Source organism: Silene latifolia, chromosome 1 (assembly GCF_048544455.1).
Source record: "Silene latifolia isolate original U9 population chromosome 1, ASM4854445v1, whole genome shotgun sequence".
Taxonomy (NCBI): Eukaryota; Viridiplantae; Streptophyta; class Magnoliopsida; order Caryophyllales; family Caryophyllaceae; genus Silene; species Silene latifolia.
In genome coordinates this window covers 14,011,268-14,028,927 of record NC_133526.1, presented here as the reverse complement: position 1 = coordinate 14,028,927, position 17,660 = coordinate 14,011,268, and the positions used below count along the sequence as shown (strand labels likewise).

The window sequence follows — 17,660 nt, the reverse complement described above, 5'->3', positions numbered from 1 at the left end:
AGTTCCATTATCACTTCTTAAGGTCTTAAAAATTGACTAAAATGATTGTGAACATAGGCAAGAAACTGAGTAATTAATTTTGATAAATTCTTCTTAGTTTCGAGAAAAAAAATGTCCATTTAGCCCCCTAATGAAATCATCCACTATGGTAAGAAAATAGGAAGCTCATGTAAGAGTGGGGTCCATATATATGAACCAACTCAAAAATCCTAGTACTAATCATAGATGTACTTATTGGAAAATGAGGTTTGTGATATTTAGATAACAAACAAGTATCACAATGTAAAGAACCCCGTTTATTCAAAAGCATGAGACGAGGCATTACATGTTTTAAAGTAGTAATCGAGGTGTGTTCTATCCTAACATGGATAAAAGCTACATCAACACAATTAGTAGCAACAATAGCAAATAGTGAAACAGTGCTGCATTTATATGCATAACTACTGATAAATGAAGCACTAAGTTGACATATGCCAACATTCTTCCTACATGTGCATAGATCTCCTTAATAGAAGGATCTTGAACATAGAAATTTGTAGAAGTGAAATTAGCAATAAGGCCAGAATCAGACATGATGTGTGCTTTATTTATAAACTTATTATTCTGTAGTTTTGCACGTATTTGTATGCATTATTGACTATTATTATCCCTTGTTTTGGCTACTTTGGGTCGTGTTATGTTTTATGCAGGTTATAAGTCCGAGTATGTGCAAACAAGCTAAAACCTATCACTAATGCTTGCAATCGTCGGTATGAAATGAGCTAGGAAACCATCCTTTTTGGAGTCCTTAGTGAAATAAGTAAGCTTATAGAGCAAAAGAAAGGCTTCCCATTACTAGTGCCTACTTTGAAGAGCATAACTCGAGTTCTACAAACGATAATAAAGTAATTAAAATTGGAGGTGAAAGCTTATCCTGTTAGCTTTGCAACGTCATCGAAAATGCTCTATTTGCCAAGTAACGAAGAAATGACGGCCGTTTGAAGTTCAGTGCGCATTGCAGGAACTGCGCGACGAAGAATGGTCGATCGACTATTCTGATTGGTCGATCGACTTATCTCTACTTTGGTCGAAATCTGCTTTATAATTTCGGCCCATTAGTTGCTTGATTAATAATTTACTCTTCTTGTTATTTTGGAGGACTTAGTAAACATTATTAACCTATGTTTCTCTACTGCTAAAACATTTTCTACATTGCTTTGGCTCTTACTTTTGGATCGAAAACTTCGTACTCTTTTCCTTTATTCGGTAATCAATCAACCTTCGTTCTTCCTTTAATTCTTTTCCCTTGTTCCTTTTTATTAATCATGCTTGCTTTAATTATTGTTATTATTGTTAATTTCATTAATTTAGTTATGCGTAGCTAATTTCTTTAAGCTAGGATCTAGGGGAACCACGATTATATAACGATTTTCTGTATTAGGGCTTGTATATTTACTACGTTGAATGGTTAATCGTAGCATCTTAATTGCGGTTTGATTAATTAAATGCATGTGATTAATTGACCATTTTGTTGAACCTTGACCTTGATCGAGAGATGGGAAAGGGTAGAGACTTGCTACGAACAATAGATCACCCTAATTAGAGCGGAGCAAATTAGAAGTATTTAAGGGTGAATAGTGGACCGAGAGGACCTGTTCATTACCCTTCAGACCGTATTCATCCTGACCTTAGACCCTACCTTTGGTCATTGTTGTTGGGTTTGTGCCTTGATTCTGTTAACCGCCGCTTCGAATTGGGCTAGGTCTGTCTTGGGCCTTTATTAGGTCATTCTGTATTAGGTCTTAGAGAGTATTATATAAACTCTCTAAACCTCTACCTAGCAGTCATACCGTCTGAATCAGAATCGAAAACTCCTCACATATCAATAAAACTCTCTCTCTTCTGCCCTGTGGACGTAGCTAACACACCGTTAGTGAACCACGTAAATCTGTGCGTTTGTCTCTTTATTGTTTTTATCAGTTCTTTCTTGCTTCTGTTATAACAAACTGGTATCAGAGCCTTCGGGTTCCTGACCAGCGAGAAAGATGTCGGCGATGAACATAAAGATCGATCGTTTTACCGGGAGGAATAGTTTTAGTCTGTGGCAGATCAAGATGCGGGCTCTGTTAAAACAGCAAGGGTTGTGGGCGTCGCTTTCAGATAAGAAAACAGAAAAGCGCAATTTGCTATCATTGCTACGCTACCGCCGAGATGGCGGTCCGGAGGAGAAGGCACATTCAACGATTATGTTGTGTCTTGCTGATGATATCATCACTGAAGTCGCGGAGGAAACTACGCGCACCGGTCCGTGGAAAAAGCTTGAGAGTCTTTTATATGACCAAGTCTTTGACCAATAAGTTGCTTCAAGCAACGTCTGTTTAGTCCGAGAATGCGGGAAGGTATGCCTCTTCGAGATCATTTAGATCAGTTAAACACAATTTTACTAGAATTACGTAATATTGATGTTAAGGTGGAAGATGAGGATGCCGCATTAATTCTGTTAGTTTCTTTACCGTTATCGTATGAGAATTTTGTACAGTCTTTTATTGTGGGTAAAGATACTGTTACTCTAGAAGATGTTAGGTCGTCTCTTCATACTAGAGAAGCTCGCCATAAGGCGGCCGGTGCACAGTACGAGACAATTAGGTGCAGGGTTAGCGGCCGAGTGGGGGTTATGGACAGGGAAATTCGGGGAAGAAAAAGTTTAAGAAGCCTTCTTATTCGGGTTATTCTAATTCTACTGGTACTTCTGGTACTTCTGGTAATTCTGGTTCTTATGTTTCTAAAGGTCCTAAACCTAGTGATGTCTGTAACTACTGTAAAGGGAAGGGGCATTGGAAATTCGATTGTCCCAAGAAAGATAAACAGAACAAGTCTAGTATGCCATCGCTTGGTGTAGCAGATGCGGGTTCCGAGGAAGATGATTATGCTCTAGTTACGGGTAGGGTCACGCATCACACTGATGTGTGGATTCTAGATTCTGGAGCATCTTACCATATATGTCCGCGCAGGGAGTGGTTTACAACTTATGAACAGGTAGATGGAGGCACTATTTCTATGGCCAATAGTGCTGTTTGCAGGATAGTTGGAATCAGCTCAGTCAGAGTAAGGACACATGATGGTAAATTCTGTACATTGAACGAGGTTAGACATGTTCCACTAATGACAAAGAATCTGATCTCCTTAAGCACGTTAGACAGTAAGGGTTTCAGCTTTCAAGGTGTAGGTGGAGTTCTGAACGTCTGCAAAGGTTCGAATGTGGTTCTGAGGGGTATCAAGCATGGTACTCTATATTATCTTCAGGGAGATGCAGACTCTGTCAAAAGAAGATCTTCTGTGTGGTCACAAGGTCAAGAATCTGGATTTCTGTGAGCATTGTGTATTTGGGAAGCTACATCGCAACAAGTTTCCTAAAGCAGTGCATAGGACCAAGGGCACACTTGATTACATCCATTCTGATTGTTGGGGTCCTTCTAAGGTGGAGTCTTTGGGAGGTCACAGGTATTTTGTGTCTATTATTGATGATTATTCCAGGAAGACTTGGATTTATTTGATGAAGCACAAAAACGAAGCCTTTACTCACTTTAAGCAGTAGAAGGCATTAATGGAGAATCAAACTGGGAAGAAGGTCAAGAGGCTGCGAACTGATAACAGCCTAGAGTTTTGTTGTTCTGAGTTCGACGAGTTCTGCAAGAATGAAGGGATTTCTAGACATCGTACAGTCCGAGATACACCTCAGCAAAATGGTGTAGCAGAGCGAATGAACCAGACACTTCTGGAGAGGGCAAGGTGCATGCTCTCTAATGCTGGACTAACAAGAAGATTCTGGGCAGAAGCAGTTAGTACAGCATGCTATCTGATAAATCGGGGACCTCACACGAGTCTGAATCTCAAAACTCCATTTGAGATGTGGTCTGGTAAGTCTGCTGACTATTCTATTTTAAGGGCTTTTGGTAGTACTGCTTATTATCATGTTAGTGAAGGTAAGCTTGAGCCACGAGCTAGAAAGGGAGTATTCATGGGCTATGGGTATGGTGTCAAGGGATACCGTATCTGGTCTCCATCTGAGGGTAGGGTTATTTTGAGTAGAAATGTTGTCTTTGATGAAAATTCTATGGTTAATCCTACTGTGAAGTCTTATATGCTCTCAGATAGTAGTAGTAGTGTTGATAAACAGGTGGAGCAGCAAGACACTCTTGATGAGAGTGTACCACAGGAAGAAGATCAACCACAATCTGTTCCATCAGATTCTTCATTACCAGTTCCGAATCAGCAGAGTTTGACCCGTGAGCGGTCAATCAGGCCTAATTTTGGGAAGCCTCCGAATAGACTTGGTTTTGAAGATATGGCGGGTTATGCACTTCAGGTTGCTGAGGAGGTGGATCCTGACTTACATGAGCCATCCACTTTCAAAGAAGCAGCTACATGTCCTGAATCTGCCCAATGGCTTGCTGCCATGGGAGATGAGATGGAGTCCCTTCAAAAGAATCAGACCTGGGAATTATCCAAGAAGCCTCAAGGGAGAAAGATTGTTACTTGTAAATGGGTCTTCAAGAAGAAAGAGGGAGAGACTGCTGCTGAGGGTATAAGGTATAAAGCTCGATTGGTAGCTCGTGGGTTTAGTCAGAAAGAGGGGGTAGACTACAATGAAATATTTTCGCCAGTGGTCAGACATACTTCCATCAGAGTGTTGCTAGCAATAGTTGCACATCAGGATTTAGAACTCGAACAGCTAGATGTGAAGACAGCTTTCCTACATGGAGAGTTGGAAGAAGAGATATACATGACTCAGCCAGACGGTTTCCAGATTCCGGGTAAAGAAGACTATGTTTGCAAGCTGAAGAAGTCCTTATATGGGCTAAAAAAACAGTCTACGAGGCAGTGGTATAAAAGGTTTGTGACTACATGTTGGAGATTGGCTACACTAGGAGTCCGTATGATTGTTGTGTTTATTACAACAATCTGAAGAATGAGTCTCTCATTTATCTGATCCTATATGTAGACGATATGTTGATAGCTGCAGAGAGCAAGTCTGATGTTCAAAAATTGATGGGTCTTCTCAGTGCTGAATTTGAGATGAAAGATTTGGGTGCAGCAAGGAAAATTCTGGGAATGGAGATCTACAGGGATAGGAGCAAGAAGAAGCTTTTCTTATCTCGAAAGGCTATATTCGAAGGTGCTAGCAAGGTTTGGCATGTCTCTTTGCTAAATCCATAGATACTCCTAGTGCATCGAATGCACATCTGTGCGTTGCTTTCTCACCCAAGTCGCTGAAGAAAGGGAGTACATGTCCCGAGTTCCGTACTCTAGTGCAGTGGGTAGTTTGATGTATGTTATGGTCTGCACTAGACCCGATTTAGCACAGTCAGTCAGTGTGGTGAGCCGGTTTATGGGTGATCCAGGTAAAGAGCATCGGCAATTTGTGAAGAGAATTTTTCGGTACCTTAAGGGTACATCGATGTTGGTCTCATTTATGGAGGTGATAGAGAGTGCCTTGTGTCGGGTACTCGAGTTACGATTATGCGGGAGATGTTGACAGCAGACGATCAATGATCGGTTATGTTTTCACTCTTGGTGGTTCGATCGTCGGTTGGAAGGCTACATTGCGGCCTACGATTACTTTGTCTACTACTGAAGCAGTACATGGCGTTGACCGCAGCTGACTAAAGAGGGAATCGGTTAAAAGGACTCGTCGAGTGATTTGGGTCTACATCGGGAGCAAGCTATTGTATTCTGTGTGAGTCTTAGTGCAATATGCTTGGCTAAAGATCAAGTCCATTATGAGAGGACTAAGCATATAGATGTGAGATATCACTTTCTGAGAAATGAGAAGAGGATTAAGGTGAACAAAGTGGGTACCGCGATAACCCTTGGTGACATGTTCACTAAGCCGTTCCGCATAGCAAGTTCCAACATTGTTTGGACTTGCTAAATATCTCGATCTGTAATTGCCCTCTTGGGGGCAATATCCGAGGGGGAAGGGAGAAGAGCTTTTCGGTACATCTGGCATTTATGGGAATGCATCTGGTACATCTGTCTGTTTGTGAGAGAATTCAAGTCAAGGTGGAGATTTGTTGGGTTTGTGCCTTGATTCTGTTAACCGTCGCTTCGAATTGGGCTAGGTCTGTCTTGGGCCTTTATTAGGTCATTCTGTATTAGGTCTTAGAGAGTATTATATAAACTCTCTAAACCTCTACCTAGCAGTCATACCGTCTGAATCTGTAATCTGAAAACTCCTCACATATCAATAAAACTCTCTTCCTTCTGCCATGTGGACGTAGCTAACACACCGTTAGTGAACCACGTAAATCTGTGCGTTTGTCTCTTTATTGTTTTTATCAGTTCTTTCTTGCTTCTATTATAACAGTTGTAGACCGTGGTGAACCGACGGTCTTAACTATTTCTCCTTATATATTTAGACTCAATTTCTTACGCCTCATTTCTCTTTCCTTTCACTACTTTAGTTTTAGTAAGTAATCAAACAACCCCCCAATTTGTTACTTAGACGGACATAGATTTAGCAAATAGAATACTATTGTTTCCCTGTGAATACGATCCCGACTTCCTCTACTGCATTAGTTTAGGCCAGTTAGTTTATTTTTGATTAGGTGTGCGACGTAGCCTATCAAGACATGAGCCTTCCTACGGATAACAAATTGTGCTTAAAACCAGGTAGAAATAACACATTAAGTAGAGCTATTTTGCTGTTTAAGACGAGTTCACAAATATATTTGACTAACTTCAATTCCCGTATGGGAGAGTAACAGCTAGAGGCTTACTTAACAATTTTTTAGGTACTAAAATCCCTAAAATCATATACTGTATGATCTTCCAATTAATCTCACTTTGCATATATTTTGGCATAAGTAGTGGAAGTCAGAATCGTAGAGTGAAGGAATTTTGGGGAAAAGAAACAAAGAAATAGCGAAAGATTTGTAGATTTCAGGAAGAAATCAAGAAAAAGGAAATAAAGAAAATTATTTTGGATCAATTTTGGCAAATGATACCATGTAGAAATCGTTAATTCACTAAAACTCCATTAATGGAGATGAAGATATAAAACTCGAAAACTGAAGCTAAACAGATAGAAAACTTGAATAATAATGTAAATAAAGAATATTTTTATTGATTATGATTTTCTTAAGTTAAAAATTTGTACAAAATTTACAGAACTTGCTTTTAAGAGAAGATATCAAATTAATTAACTAACTATGAAATCGGTTACTATAACAGCCTTGTGCTAACCTTGTAACAAAATTTTCGAGGAGCAATAGCAGCAACTAACTAACAAAGTTGGACTGCTGATATGCAACGTAATATCTCGATGTCTAGAACCTAGAGTTTTGGACGTTGAAATTTTGGAGATTAGGAGCTAATTTATTATATGTTATTTTAGTGTATGGTTTTATCAAAGGGGAGCAAAGAAGAGATTTTGGAATGATGTAGTTAGATCCCCTATATTATTATCTGTACCTTGGATTCGCTTTGGTGATTTTATCTAGTCTTGAAAGTAACAAAGTATCTCTCGTAATTTAGGGACATTAAAGAATCCTCGGATTGTTTCAGTTAGCTGGCCTGATTTACATAGTTATATACTTGGTATAATATGCTAGATGTTAGTGATAGGAAGTCGTCCAAGTTGGACATGCCAATCTTAAAGATAAACAACTAATTATGATGGATAAAGTATTTGTTAAACAAATTTAAATTAGACATACCTCATCTGCTAAAAAGCTCTTTGGTTGGAAAAGTTCGTGATCATCCTCAATACCCAAAGGCTTAATTGCAATAGAATAAACTTGTGATTTCAAATTATTTGCTTCTACATCTATCCTGAAGGAATTTACATAATATAAGGTAGAAATAAAATTATAGTTTATTTATCTATATGGATACAAAGCGTCAAGTTTATCTACAATATATGTCAAGAAAACACACATTGATATCTAAAACTTTTGAGAAATAAATAAATTGTTATAAATCCAATAATTTAAGTATTTTAAAAGGTTTTAGCCACTTAAGGACATTGCTAAATAATTTGTCATGATTTCAAATGAACCAATATTTAATTAACTATATAGTTTTATATTGTACCTTGTAATATCAACATTCTTTTTAAGTCCAGACATTGCAACTTGAGCAAATTGCAGTAATTCTTCTCGTTTCATCTAAGAGAACAAGGAGAAAATAAAAGGTTTCATTAATACAACTACAAACTATTTTATGAGTTTAAATAAATTGAAACTAAATCTATAAATACTATTAAAAGGCTAGCCTAAAAATGCCACATAGACAATGCCACATTGGATGAAAAAAAGCCACGTATACAATAACATGTGACTTGGCAAACTAATATGACGTGGATTATCCAATTTATTATTATATTGCATTAATTTAATTCACTTATTTACTTTAAAAATCCATCCATATTCCATTAGATTTAAATTTAATTAACTCAAAAAAATACAATAAAAAAATACGCATTAACTATAAGTTAATAATTTCAAGATATTTCATATGGAGTACTATTATATGTATTCGAAATAAAAAAAATTGAATACATAAGAAATTAAGAACGAAGAAGAATAAATGAAGTTGAAAACAAAAAAAAATTGTATTGTCACTAATTCACTACTTTTTTTTTAAAGGCATTAACTCACTATTATTGTTACTATAACTTTGTTGTATATAGAAGATGTTTACAGAACTAAGTAATCGACAAATAAGTATTAACGATCATATAAAATATTTTCTTAGGAAAATGTAAAATATATGAAAAGGAAATATTTATTTAATTTAAGTAATTTACAAACAAATTCTGTAAATACTTGTGAAATTAAACACTAATAATAGAATTTTAAAAGGGTAGAAATACCGTATTTAGTTCATGAAATTATTTCACGTAAAGGATAAGGTTTTGGAAAATATAAAATATATGGAAAAGAAAATATTTATTTAATTTAAGTAATTTACAAACAAATTCTGTAAATACTCAAGTAAATCTATACAATATAGTTAAAAGGCTAGATTAAAGCATTTAATTTAATTTCACATGGCATTAGCATTTAATATTTTATACCCCATTAATTTCCATTAATTTTTATTGACTGTTTAATTATTAATTATTAATTATTATTAGATTATTGGTTATTTGATATGATTCTTAAAAACAAAATTGAATGATTACTAAAAGTCCTTACAAAAAAGTCATTACATATTGTGTAAAATACAAATAAAGAAAATCAAAAGACATCATTAATATTCTTAAACTAAATGTATATATTAAAGATTTGATGAGCTAAAAAACCAAAAAAAGATGTAATTTACCAAAATTCACATAAAAGTTTCATAATTTACAATTATATTTCACATTTTAATTGAAATTTTTGGAAGAGAACATAGATGTTAGTGAATCGGTTAAATTTTTTCATATTAACACAACTCATAAAATTAAAGTATATATTTATTTATTTCTTTAAAATCTATATAATAAATAATAAATAGTATAAAAAGGCTAACATTGAGTACACTTTAAATGACATTTGATATAACCATATGATTTCAAGAAGCCATATTACAAGTCTCATCATATCATCATTATTGTCTTTTATGTCCCCTAATATTTATTCTTACAATTACAATATTAAAAAAAATTAAAGAAGACAACAAACTTTTTATCTTCTTCCACTTCAATACTTTATTCAATTCACCACAAGCATTTAACCATACTTTTCATATTCTTTCTCCATAACTCATTTCCCAAGTTTCTTTATAATGATTCATATTTTTAGTTTACCTTAAATCTTTTTATGATATTATGACTTCTTAATTACTACTTTTTTTTTTCTTGAGATAATAATGTTTATTCCATGAGCACAACAATAGACATGCATTTTTATTATAATTTTTTATCAGCCTACAACTCATTCGTTTTTTTTTTCATGTTCTCTTTTCCATTATAAGATTTTACTATATTGGTCAAACTTATTTGATAATATTTTAAATATACTCAGTGTATCTTATTCAATTTTATATTTCGTTTACAATTGATTTTGGCATAATACTAATTTGTACAATTGATTGAATTTTCAGAAGCATGACATACCTAGAGATCAATACGTGCAAATGACAATCGACAAGTATGTGGATTTTTTAAGAGGTAGCATAGTATTTCTCATTTTTTTCTTGGAATTTCTTTTTTTTTTTTGGGATATTTTTCTATTTTAATTATTAATACAAAACTTATTTGATAATATTTTACATATACTCGGTATATCTTATGCAATTTTGTATTTTGTGTACAAATAATTTTGGCATAATACTAATTTGTACAATTGATTGAACTTTCAGGAGCATGACATACTTGGAGATCAATACGTGCAAATGACAATCGACAAGTATGTGGATTTTTTAAGATGTAGCATGATGTTTCTCATTTTTTTCTTGGAATTTCTGTTTTTTTGGGAGATTTTCCTATTTTAATTATTAATACATGACAATCGGTGAGTACAGAACACAATTTAAGAATTATCAATTTTTTTTATTTTAGATATTAGTTCAATATCAGTTAACACGATATTTGATGTTGGAGGATGTGTTCATATGGATGATCAAATCTGAAGCTCGTGAATGGAGTAATCACCATATTGAGGATGTATTTTTATGTCGTTGACATTTTAATTGATATTAGCCTATCTATTTTTGTTCCAATAATTATGCTAAGGTTTTTAGCCTATTAGTTATTCTTGGCCTTTTAGTTGTAGTGATAGTATCGACACAACATCGACGGATAATCTTACAAGAGAAAAAAAAACCATCAAATGATAATTAAATTTGAAATGGAGAGACACGTATTCAATGTATTCAATTACTATATTAGTCTTACTTCATTCACTTTGTTAGGCTATTTTTCTTTTACCTATTGAAGGAGAAAAACTTGACCGCCTTTGGTAAATTGGCGGTTAAGAAAATCTTCAATCTCCGGAGCACCAATATCTTGAAGTTACATAATACATAACCCATGTATAAGTATTAATCATTGATTTTTATATAAACAACTTATGTCTATATACATGTAATTAGACTATTTAATTTGAGTATGATGAATTGAGAATGCAAATCATTACTGAATTTACGAGTTAGCATAAATTATGAATCATCAGAGCAATGAGCAACGTCATTCGTTCAACATATACATTCAAAAAAACTCTCTACTAAATGCCTAAATCCCATTAATTTACTAGGTAGTTAATAGAGGAGAAGAAGAGTTACTCATGATTAGATTTTTTTTGTATCTTTTACAAAGACCCACATTTTAACGATAAATACAATGCCTCTATTCCCCACTATTCTCATATTATTATTGTTTATATTACCGTGTTATTATGTTCAATCTCATAATTTCCATCCTATTTTATCGTCTACAATGTTTCCAAATCAAAATCTGTTTTATACAAGTAGTATTAATAAAAAAAGAAAATTTGTATAGGACCCGTGATTTTTCACGGGTTTCAAAACTAGTTTATTTATTATTAAGCAAAATAATAAATACTCTGCCACTTGATCACTCATATAAATAATTTCTTATATATTATTTCTCCACTTTAAACTGATTAGGGTTCGAGTTTTGTATTTGAAATCGTCATTTTTTTATCATGGTTTATTATAAAATGAAATAAACATAATTAATGCCAATTTGTGTCATTTCCATTGGAGCAACATCATTTTCATTCGAAGTAGTAAAGTAAATAAAGAAAGTAAAGACATATAAATACTCCGTATTTAGGTTTATGTATTTTATTATGATATATACTTACGAGTATTTCTTCATGATATGTTGAAAATACTTCTGCTAAATCTTTTATCCAATGAATAACAGAAATATGAAGGTCTTTTTCTGGTATGAGTGTAACTCTGCCAAATAGTGCCAAAACATCAAATGCATCATATTATGACTTTTAAAGCATAGAATAAATGTTGATTTAAAATTATAATAAGTCACCTGAAAATCTCGAGAAGATGATTTATTTCTTCATCATTAGGCGCTTCAAGAATCTGGTATAAGACAAAAAATATTGTCACAAGTATTACTATTAGCGTCTTATATGAGTTTTATTCCTTAATTTAGTTATTTTCATAAGAATATAATAAGTTATGAAAATTTACCATTGATAAGAGTATTCTCTCAATAACTTGACTTTGAAAGAATACCTCATAAAGACTAAGTTCTTCATTAGCATAATTTGCATGTTTTAAGTCATTATGTGAAACCTGAAAAAAAAAAATGAATAATAAAAATATATTAAAACTAATCTTTGTAGCAAAGAAAAAAGTGCATAAAATTTTAATCAAACCCGAATTGACTTTTTTTGGAAAAAAAATATTAACTTTATTATTTTAATAAAATGGTCATATTGTCTAAATGTAGTTAAGAGAGTAATTAAGTATGAAATTTGAACATTTTAATTTCAAGGTCTTGCAACTAACAAAGTGAAAAAATCAACACACTTTGATGATTTTAGAACAACTTCTTTATCGTTCCTGCATATTTAATTTAGAGGGAATGAATTTTTGAACTTTAATACATATACACTAAGTATATCTAAAGATCATTTTGTTTAATTGATTACATAAAGGTAATTTCTCTAACATTACTAGAAGGGATCTGGAAACAACGAAGGATTTTATTAGATGCCAAATGCAGAAGAAATGATATTTAAAAGTTTGGCTAATATTTATTCTCCATGGTTGCTTGTTTGAATCTTCAATATAAAAGAATTGTTGTCATGAATAAAGCTCTACTTTCCAAATGTTTATGGAACCTTGACAAGGATTTTGGTGGGTTTCAATATAAAAAACTGTTGACATGGAATACAACTCTATTTTTCAAACACAAAATCTCATTGAAGACGGGCGATATCCGTCACAAGCTTGTGACAGATACCGTTTTCTCTCACAAAATACCCATTGAGAGGTGACTGGAAAGCACATGGGAGGTGCTCCACCTTATCCCCTCTCTCTTTTTGTGAGAGGTCACAAGCTTGTGACGGAATTAGCCCGCCACAAACAAGACTAGCTGTTTTTCAAATGGTTATGGAACCTTGACAAGGGATTTGGTGGGCATTGGATGAAATGGATGCACATCTATTTCTTAACAAATGATGGTATTTGGACTATTGTTCCTAAGGATTTACACTCTTAGAGCTTTAGATGTGTATATTAAAAGTCAGAGATTGTTGTTTGAAAAAAGATGGTAGCATTTAGGCCGCTACTGCAATATTAACTGGTTGTGCGGTTAAATGAAAGGTTATCTGTTTCATCTGCATATCACTGATATTTAACTTCATTTGCTAAGCTTCTCTGGGCAAGAGCAGTGACGTATCTAGGATTTGATTGACTGGGGTAAATAATTTTTTTACTATAAAAAATAGAGTCTAATCACGAAATTTTCTTCTTTGATGGGACAAAAAAAAAATATAAAAAACTAAAATAAAATAACATTGAACAAAAATTGTTCAGTACAAGAATTGAACTCATGACATTCAACTAAACAATAAGAACCACGAGACTCCAACAACTAAATCAACTTAATTATTGTGAATCTTCATTACACAATATGCATTTATTTCTGGAAAATGGGGGTTCAAATGTATCCACTGAATCCCCATTGGATATGCCAATGCTCAAGATATAGCATGCAAGACAATAGTCCCTAGTCACAACATATTTGTTATGTTTGCGGCTAAAAAGAAACATTCATCTATTGACAATATTGTGCATAAAACGTTAATAATCATGAACAAATGATGTCTTTGTAAGACCATCTCCAAGCAAAAGATCGACTTAATCGGGTCAATCAGAATTTTACTCTTAATTACCCCTTATTAACTTGACCCATTTTTACCCTCCCAAGCAGAAGGTGACCTGGGTCAATTAATCCAATCATTTTCCACTTTTCAACATTTCTAATCATTTCCAATCATTTCCCACATTCTCTACCCCACTGAAACCTCTCTCTTACTTTTTCAATTAATATTTACTAACTAATTATACACAAGTTTTTATTGTAATTTTAAAAAAATAAAAGTACTCCAATATATTAAACATTAATTTAATGACGTATACTTCTGAAAAAAATTATTAAATAACAAAGTTAAAATTTAATAATCGAAAAGACGATTTCATTGACAATAAAAAAACCCGCATACATAATTTAAAAAGCTGCATACATATTTTTTTTTTAAAAAAAAAAAAGAAAACATGATACACTAAAACTTGGGAGATACGATCTCTCACTAAGTTATTGAGAGACCAAACTTTCGTACCCTTTTATTTGTATTTCGTACCATTTTTATTGTTGATCGTGACATAGTAATTTCGTACCTATATACATAATAAATGTACCCACAACATGATATTAAAAAACATGTAATATTACGGAATAATATAAAGCATCCGAAACTAATTTTAGTTACGAAAGTTTTGCCAAATATGCTCAATGAGATCATTTTTCAGAGCGATATGAGTGGCATAATCACGAATTTCACCACGAATTTCAACGAATCGTTCTTGACGCTTTTGGCACTTGGGCAGACTACTTTTTAGGCCTTTGTACTTTTAATGTTAATATATTAGTTTTCTTTTTTTTATTGGATTTTAAATATTGTAACCAATTACAATTTGACACATGTAAGGTCAATCCTTGGGTCAATTTGAGCAAGTGAAAGTCATCAATTGACCTCTTCTCACCTTGGGTCACCCTAATCTTTTGCTTAAATGTGGATTAAGGTGACCTTTCACAAATTGACCTCTCAATTGAACTTGCTTGGGGTGGTCTAAAGATCATGCTTAGATGATTCTCATGACCATCTGTTTTTTAAGTGCTTTTTTTTTGCAGGACTATTTGAAAACATTTGTTTGATTGGGTATGACTACATCTCTGAGATCAGTTGGATAAGTAACAAGAAGAACTAGATATACTGGATAACACACATTAAAAAGTCACATGAGGAAAAATTATCAGAATTATTAAAAATGGCATGTAACAATACGTTCGTCTTTTAATTTCTCATGAAATAATCTTGAAAATATTTTCTCATATGACTTGTTAATGTTAATATATCACGAATTAGGACACACGTTAAAATATCTGTTAAACTACTAATTTGACGAGTCAAACATTCAAGATTGCATTCAATAATGACCTAATTTATCATATACCAAACATTAGTGTTAACCTTTATAAGCAATTTAAGATATATCTTATTTTACTTACTTCTGTTAATTCCTTATCAGTTTCCACGTTTTTGTCTTGTTGAAATATTTGACGTTTGTCATCATCACTAAAATTCTGATTCATTTTTTCAATTTGCACAAGTAATCCCAACAACTTTTGTAAGAGCAAAACTCTCTCTTTCCCTCTACTTGAAGTGAAATCTTCTTCCAATCTTTTCATTTCCTGCTTAAAACTTTGTCGACTTTGACTTACCTGAAATATAAAATTTAAAGTGTTAATAATAATATAATTAGTTTCATACAAATTTCGTCGTAAACTCGATCAATTTTATTATTATTATTATTATAACCTACAAGCGTTAGGTATAATGCAAATTTCTTGTTTTTCAATAATCACTTTAATAAAGAGTTGAATTTCACATGATTATAATTCGTGTACCCATTTTATTCGTACTTTACCTCTTTTTTGCACATACTTAAAACATCGTAAGAATTTGTACACATAATTCATACGAATTATATCATAAAATAATGTCTAAACTTCACCATGAATTTTTTAGTGTTACACAAAAATATTATTCCGTATAACCAAGATCGACAAATATAAAATTCGACAAAATATAAAAAAAAATAATCAAAAGGAAAGAATTACAATACGATCTTGAAAAAGGTTTACGCCGGTAGAAACAACATGACCAGCATGAAATACTACATTATCAACAACATTACGAATGCGTGAGAAGTTGGCTTTTTTCTTATTTTCTTCCTCTATAACCTTATTCACTGCTAGTTTTAACCACGGCATTTTGTTAACTAGTTGATGATGAAGCTTAGGAAAACCTAGCAATTGAAAGACAATGAAAGGAAAAAAAAAAAAAGTAAAAAACAAATGTGATTGATATGAACTGAAAAAGGATGGATGGTAGAAGTCAATTTTTGGCCTCATAATTTTAGGAGTGAAACAAAATTTAGAATATTTATCTACTAAAATAAGAAAATGTAATTACAGTTATCTTAAAACATACTTTGTATTTTTTTTTTTGTGACGAGGGGACCCGCAGCCGCTATCTCTATTGTTCTACGAGTAATAACTAAGAGACTAAGAGTTAACACGACCTCTACATATATGACTAGTGTTGGTACTCGTGACTTCGTAAGACTTTGTCTAACATGTGTGTCTGAATCCTTATAGAAAATATTGTGTGCGACTGTTGTATGGTGTAACGAACAAAAAATGAACATTTAAACTTAAAAAGTGCTCATTTCATAATAATAATAATAATAATTTTTACAATTAAGTGATCATACTTTAAGTGGTCGAACGCTCATAGCATACGATCGTCTTATAACATAACTTGTGTTCGTATTTGTTATTGAATTAACTAATTACTAGTTGACATCTCGTGCTAAAGCACGACATTTGAGAGCTAATGCGCGACATTTGTGAGATTGACTTATATAGTAATAATTTAAGATATTTATATAAATGAGTTGTACTTATAATAAGTTGTAATGTACTGATTATAATAAGTTGTAATGTACTGATTATAACTAGTGTAGATCCCGCGCAAATGCGCGGTAAATATAGGCCTTTTAGTTTTTAGTGTATTAGTTATAAATTTTAGATTTATATCTCACGAATATTTATAAAAAATAACTAACTAATATTAAAATTGATCAAAAGAATTGAATAATTCCATGAATTGTGTTTTTTATGACAATATTTAATTACATCAAATTATTTAAAAAAAAAAATCTTTTTTCGTCACGAAGTTAATTATAGGAGATACATGAGTTTTTATGTATAGATTATTTTAAGTGGAAAATTAGTTTAATAAATGAAAATCTAATTTGTTTTCATATATGAGTTTGAGCACTTTGGAGGGAAAACTTTAGAAAAGTTGTATTCTCTTAGTATATAGGAGGATTTATACTTTTTTAAATTTGCACCTCATTAATATTTATCAGTTCACCCCATTGTATTTTGATATGAAAAGAAAAAATGAAATGGAAAACCAATAAAAAAATTTATTTAAGTTGTGAATTTTTTTTAGTGAATGTTTTTTTTTTGTCACGAAGCTAATAGTAAACATGTGTTATTTTCTACAGTAATAATTATTGCATTACTGAAAAATTTAGCAATTTATACTTTATAGTTTATCAATTTTATTTTATTTTAATGAAAAAATCATAATTATGAAGTTATTTAAAAAATTAGAGTTTATTTATAAGAATATATTCATTGAAAAGATAATAATGTAATGAAAGAAAATTTTATTTATTACCTTATTTAGCTAGATGCTTTTTGGAGGGAAAATTAAGAGAATTTTTATTCTCTTAGTAGTAGGGGGATGTTAGCGATATTTTCAAGAAAAGTGTATTATTTAAAGGACTTTTAGATTAAATTATTTTTGTGCGGACCTTTTTTTATTACTAAAAATAATGAA

The 17,660-nt window shown here is 32.4% G+C and overlaps 1 protein-coding gene across 1 annotated transcript; it reads right to left on the bottom strand.

The window, feature by feature from the left end:
• Positions 1–7,007: 7,007 nt before the first annotated feature.
• LOC141640890 (uncharacterized) lies at positions 7,008–16,018 on the bottom strand. Its single transcript, XM_074449568.1, has 8 exons — positions 15,866–16,018; positions 15,254–15,466; positions 12,145–12,249; positions 11,981–12,033; positions 11,796–11,892; positions 8,074–8,147; positions 7,698–7,812; positions 7,008–7,055 (listed from the first exon to the last, which is right to left on the bottom strand). Exons 1-8 carry the CDS (start codon positions 16,016–16,018, stop codon positions 7,008–7,010), a joined length of 858 nt encoding a protein of 285 aa, XP_074305669.1.
• Between the last annotated feature and the right edge of the window lie 1,642 nt (positions 16,019–17,660).

Bases quoted from the DNA above. Each gene is read 5' to 3' on its own strand.
- LOC141640890 (XM_074449568.1), bottom strand. From the start codon at position 16,018: ATGCCGTGGTTAAAACTAGCAGTGAATAAGGTTATAGAGGAAGAAAAT. The intron at 11,893-11,980 runs GTGACTTATTAT...ACTATTTGGCAG, and splicing joins CATCTTCTCGAGATTTTCAG to AGTTACACTCATACCAGAAA. The intron at 8,148-11,795 runs GTAAGTATATAT...TTGTTCTCTTAG, and splicing joins CATATCATGAAGAAATACTC to ATGAAACGAGAAGAATTACT.